This window comes from Peromyscus leucopus, chromosome 1, assembly GCF_004664715.2.
Source record: "Peromyscus leucopus breed LL Stock chromosome 1, UCI_PerLeu_2.1, whole genome shotgun sequence".
Classification (NCBI taxonomy): domain Eukaryota; kingdom Metazoa; phylum Chordata; class Mammalia; order Rodentia; family Cricetidae; genus Peromyscus; species Peromyscus leucopus.
The window spans coordinates 51,572,910-51,578,909 of NC_051063.1; the positions used below are offsets into that span (position 1 = coordinate 51,572,910).

Sequence of the window (6,000 nt, forward strand, 5' to 3'; positions counted from 1 at the left end):
ACAGGAGCTTGGATGCATCCCTTAATCCACAGTATAGGAAGTGTTAATTTACTAAGAAGCTGTTTCAGACATCTCGCTTTGAGAGGAGGAATGCAGAAATGCCCCAGCCTTAGAGCAGTCCTTACCTGGCTATCTCATCAAATACTTGAAACCTATTACTTTCTTTTAAAACCTAATTACTACTGAAGAGTTTAAATAAAGTCTTACTCTACAGTTCAGGATAGCCTCCAACTCACTACACAGCCTAGATCAGTCCTGAACTCAGAGATCCTCCTTCCTCAGCCTCCAGAGTGCTGGGGTGAGAGGCATGCACCACACGTCTTTTAAACCTAACAATTGTTAATTAAAAGGTTCAGGTTGTTCTGACTTTTATAGCCTCACGATGTACCCAGGCTGGGGTCAAACTTGCACAACCCTGCCTCAGCTGCCTATGCTGTCACGGGCGTGCTCCACAAACGTGGCTTTAAAGGAAATACTGTCCAAACTGGGAAGTCCGTCCTTCTCTGGCCCTTCCCTACCTGCGGTACAACCTGCAGCTCTCAAGAACCTTCAGAGCCCCAGAGGAACGAACTACTATCTTCTGACGCTCCGTTCCTAACCTGCCCTCCCGTCCCTCCGATCTCAGAGTCCTGGGGAAATGAGGCACAGGAGCTGCAGTACGGAGCTTTATTAGGATTCCATTAAGGTTAAACCTCGAGGAATGAGGGAGTCCTAGGTAGAGAGCACAAAAGCCCATGAAGCCTCCTCAGATCTCATAGTGAACCACTGGCTCAGGTTCTTTGGAAGGATCACCGCCTTTCTCCAAGTACAGGTTGTTGTAAGGGTACTGCTTCGGCCCCTAAGAAAGAAAACAAAACCAAAAACCACACAGGTCAGCAAGATCAACAGTCAGCCGGCCAATACCTGACTATACCCTACTCTAGTTAACGATGCTGCAGAGCAAATGGGTAAACGGTAGCCTCTGGTCAGACCCAGCTGAGCTAACGTGGCAGAAGCAATGCTCCTTGCCCTGCTCGACCCACAGCAGAGAAAGCCTCAATTGTAAGGGAAGTGGTGCCTGCCCTGGTGGGGAAGGGGGACGTCCGAGCCAAAGCTTTCTAAATGAGACGATGCATCCATCCATCCTATTCTCTCGGGGTCGAGACAGACTCAATCTCCTGTAAGTCACTCAGCCTCTAATGGTTCCACCACTAAAGTGGCCTGGCAAATGAGGCGTGCAGGAGCAGTGGTGAGGGAAGCAGAGGAGACATGGCTGGGACATGCTCTAGGAGCGCCGGCTTCACCAGCAAACGGCCGCCAGAGGACACAGCTCACAGGGAGGAGAGGAGGGTGACGAGCTCACAGAACTGAGAGACGGAAGAGCCACACTGTCCCTCGCTCTCCTGAAGTGAGGTCAGTGCTCACCACAGCCCCACATGCTCTCAGCAGAGTCCCTGGGGCTGGGCAAGAGGGCTGGTGTCAGTGCACACGGCGTCCCAGCGACCTTCAGGACACTATCTCTGCAGAGGGAGCACCAGCAGCCGACTGCAAACCCTGCAGCTTCTCTGCCTGCGGCTCTCTTTCCAACACACCCTGGAGACTACTCCCAGATAAATCTTCCCGAGAACCTGGCCCTCGTCATGTCAGTCTTCCAGTCAAAAACAAAAACGGCTCCCTGGTACTAGAGGCAGCCCAAGACATTCCTGCATCCCTACCTGGCACAGTCTACATCTGGTACATAGTAGAGGTTGTATAAATATTTGCTCAATTAATAGACCACTATGCTATCAAGTTCAAATCCTCAGATATGCAATAAAAGCTGCTCAATGGAACTAATCAATTCACCTCACAGTGTTTTTTAATATAGTGATCTTCAATTCTAAATGCCTTTTATAACTACCTAGAGATTGTTGAAAATATTGATTCCAGAACCCTATCGTGGAGCCATAGCATTAGGACTTCCAAGGACCGGGCCTGGGGAATATGAATATACTGTAGTTCTCTAGGAAACTCAGTCCCTAGCTGGTTATCTAGGAACTATTTCCCCCCCCAAGACAGGGTTTCTCTGTATAGTTTTGGTGCCTATCCTGGTTCTCGTTCATAGACCAGGCTGGCCTCGAACTCACAGAGATCTGCCTGGCTCTGCCTCCCCAGTGCTGGGACTAAAGGCGTGCGCCACCACCGCCTGGCTAGGAACTATTTTTTAAACGACCGCTTTAAATTTTTGGCTATTTTACAATGACATCTACTCTTGACTATCCAAGTGTGTGGGCACACTCTCGCCATGGCACTCATGCCGAAGTCAAGGGGCAACTCACAGGAGCCAGTCCTCTCCCTTACCCACGGGGTCCCAGGGACTGAACTCAGGTCAACAGGGTTGACAGCAAGAGCCTTCCCCACTGAGCCTCTCACGGGCCTGACTCACCAGCCTCCTCTCCTACTGCTCTGACTTCCCCAGCACCCAAACCCTTTCTTTTGGCCTCTAGTTTCAATCCCGCTCCCTCACAGCAGCCCCCCCTACTCTGGGCATTTATTATAGGCATACATAGACAGACCACGCCAGGCTCTCACAACATGGTCAAATGATGCTCATTATGTCGTTTCTCTAAAATTTCTTAAAACTTCCTTTAAGCTGGAAAGTATTTTCTATGTCCTCTGAATTCTTTGGAGTATAACTGTCTATGCTTACCATGGACACTATTTACTCTGCAGATAGTGCCCTTCATGTGTCCAGTACAGGACAAGGTTTCAGCTCTAGATTCTTTGACTCTGCCTTGAAAGGCCGTTCACTAAACTGTAACTGGTAACTACCACCCTCAAATGGAAACTCTGAAGATTAGCTTCCACATTCTCCTCCACTATTTGATGCTCAAGTCTGTCTTTTCAATTAGACTGGTCCACAGGCAGAGGGAGAGCAGTGCTCTGACGATTGTGCTGCTTGATAAGGCTTCATTTTCCTATTTTCTAAAACTCTAGGAAGCCAAACTTGGTATTGGCTAGTTTCCTACTCCAGAGACTTCACTCTCTCAGGAAAGGAGGCAAAGCAAACATCCTTTGGGGAGGACATAAAATACTCACCACAGGCTGGTAGGAGGGGAAAGTCTCCCCAACCCAGAACATGAAAACCATGAAAGCCACAAAGCCGAAGAGATGTTTACACATGACATCCCAAGAAACAGGTGTAGGGGATGTGTCCACACGATTCCTGATATACATGTCTAGGTCCCAGTGCATCTGTGGCAGAAAGGCATATAACTGTCACGAACTGCTCTTCCTGCAAAAGACAGGTGTGCTGGCTAGTCTTATGTCAACCTGACACAACCTGGATCATCTGAAAGAAGAGAACCTCAATTGAGAAAATGCCTCCATAAGACCCAGCTGCAAAGCATTTTATTAATTAGTGATTGGTGGGGGAGGGCCCAGTCCATTGTGGGTGGGACCATCCCTGGGCTGGTGGTCCTGGTTTCTATAAGAAAGCAGGCTGAGCAAGCCAGTAAGCAGCACCCCTCCAGGATCCTGCCCTGTTTGAGATCCTGACTTACTTCAATGATGAACAGTGCTGAGGAAGTGTAAGTCAAATAAACCCTTTCCTCTCCAACTTGCGTTTTGGTCATGGTGTTTCATCATAGCAATAGAAACACTAAGACAACAGGCAATCTAGATACAAGGCTTAACAGAACCATTCCACTTCCTGGGGGCAATATTCTGAGAGCCCCCAGACGCACAGAGCCAGCAAAGATGAATGGCAGCTTGATCTAGGGTAGCTCACGCATGACACACACAATGTTCACAGCACACAGGACTCTGGGTGTTCCTATAAGGTCTGTCCTGTGTACCACATGTACAACTCCAGGCCTCACATTACTAGACACTGCTTCCCTTAGCAAAAAAGTACTCCATGAACTAAAGAGAATCCCAGGAAAACACAAGAAAACTGAGAGAAGTGAAATGGGCATGGTTTTCTCACCGCTTCGCCCCAGTTCAACCTCAGTTCTGAGTGATCCCATTCATACCACGGATCCCTCTCCAGCTGTGAGCGGTCAGGGAGCTTCGGGTAGTCACCGTACCTGAGAGACAGACAGCAAGAACTTCTGGAAAGGGCTGGGAGCAGTGGCTGACAATTCAGGGCACTCATCTCAAAGATGAGAAACAAAGAGACAGATATGACTACTTAAGGATAGAAGAACCTACCCCAAATCAAGATCTCAGGTTCTAGTACTAATAAAAGAACAAAAAAAAAGTTCAAACTATAGTTAGAGGTTATGTTAAATCCTGAAAAAACATGGCCTTATCTTCTTTTACACAGGAAAGTCACACAACTCTATAATTAGGACTAAAAGGGAATTTTAGCAATCAATTATTCCATTCCTTCATCAGACAGGCTCCAACTACAAAGCCATCCACATTTGCTGGAACAGAAACAAAAAAGGTACACATTAAAAAGGGCTTTTTTCCCCCTCCATAAGGGCTGTGTTTCTTAACCACAAGTTGATATACATCCTCATGCTTCAAACACCTCGTGGGAGGTCTTGCTTAGCTGGGTTCTCCCCCAACAAATCCAAGTTCCCCTTATACAGACTACTACCTTGTCCATAACACAGTAAAAAAACATGGAAAATGATCGTAACTGTCAAAGAAACTGACTGGGAAACAAACAAGAACAAGAGGTGCCGGGAGGAGAAATTCTAACACAGGAAGTAAGGGTGATGTTTAATTACTATACATCATTCACCGTGCTTCATGGATACAGGGGCAGAAGGAACTAACACCAAATGGAGAATGAAGGCTGGCATTTAATTTGCTGAACAGTTGATGCGCTTTTCACGTCTCTAACGTCAAAAAAAGGGGGGCGGTGAGGGATAGACAAATTTTTGAAGAGACATATACAAATACGGAGTACACCATCCACGATTAAGGTTCTTGTGACAGGAGTGCAGCTCCAGCCTGGTCACGTGCCTAGACGACAGCACCTGAGCCCAGCAGATGCTCAATCTAAATGAAGCCCAGGACTCTGGATGGAGCCAAGGAAGAATTTCGCTATTCTGGAGTCCTCGGGGGAGCCATTAAAACCTCGGCTCCCTCATTTGAGGAAACAGCTTGAGCCAAGGAAAAAATTGAAGTCCTCTCGGCTGCAGCTGCTCACTCACCCACTCCCACCGCCCCCCACTAAGAAAAGCACCCACACCATTGACTCTGACGGGGGTCACAGGGTTCGAGAGAAAACGTCAGAGTCGCACCACCCGATCGCACCACGGGCTTCATCCATCACTGCCCCTAAGGCGAGCAGACCTCCCCCGCCCCGACCCCACCTCACCCCATGCCTTCATCCGGGTACGGCTCGTAGTCTTCCACGCGCATATTGTACTTCTTGGCGGCCGCGGCCCGTTCTTCTGGCGTCCTAGGATACGGCCCCGGCAGCATGTCCTTGGTCATATGGAAGGCTGGGCGCAGAGGGGTGCCGGTCAGATGGCCCCGGTTCTCTAGCCACCCAGAAGGCACTGAGCCGCAATGACTGCAGAGGTCGGAGTTAGGGGAAACCTCCATGCCCTCTCCCGGACACGCTAATCCACCTGCCCCGCGGCCGGGCCGCCGCCACTGTACCAGGGACGCCCCCTCCCGAAGCCGCCAACGTCAGCCACCCGCTTCCCACACCCGCCCCTCGCGCGTCCCTGCGGACCTCTCCGTGCCTCCAGAGGCACCACGCCGCGGGCTGCCCTTCGCAGCCACCGGACGCCCAGGGCCGCAGCCCCGGCCGCCGCCATCTTCACCTTCGCGGCCTTCCGCCCTGCACATGCGCAAAGGCGAGTCACGGTGGCTGAGCTGGGCCAAACGCGACCGCTGAAGCCGGCGCGGAGGTCTCCCGGGTCAAGCTGGGCGGGCTTTAAATACGCTGTAGCTCCTAGGACGGCAGGAAGGAGAGAAAACAAAGTTACTTCTTATTTTCCTTTTCGCCTTCAGCTGCCCGAGGCTCGTTCAGGGGTGTTCCCACAGAACGTCTCAGACAACTGACAAAAGTAAAAT

At 50.1% G+C, this 6,000-nt stretch overlaps 1 protein-coding gene across 1 annotated transcript; it reads right to left on the reverse strand.

Moving 5' to 3' along the window:
* Nucleotides 1–652: 652 nt before the first annotated feature.
* Ndufb8 (NADH:ubiquinone oxidoreductase subunit B8) lies at nt 653–5,780 on the reverse strand. Its single transcript, XM_028891145.2, has 5 exons — nt 5,657–5,780; nt 5,294–5,420; nt 3,947–4,046; nt 3,058–3,213; nt 653–838 (listed from the first exon to the last, which is right to left on the reverse strand). The coding sequence occupies exons 1-5, from the start codon at nt 5,739–5,741 to the stop codon at nt 746–748; spliced, it is 561 nt and encodes a 186-aa protein (XP_028746978.1). The 5' UTR covers nt 5,742–5,780; the 3' UTR covers nt 653–745.
* Between the last annotated feature and the right edge of the window lie 220 nt (nt 5,781–6,000).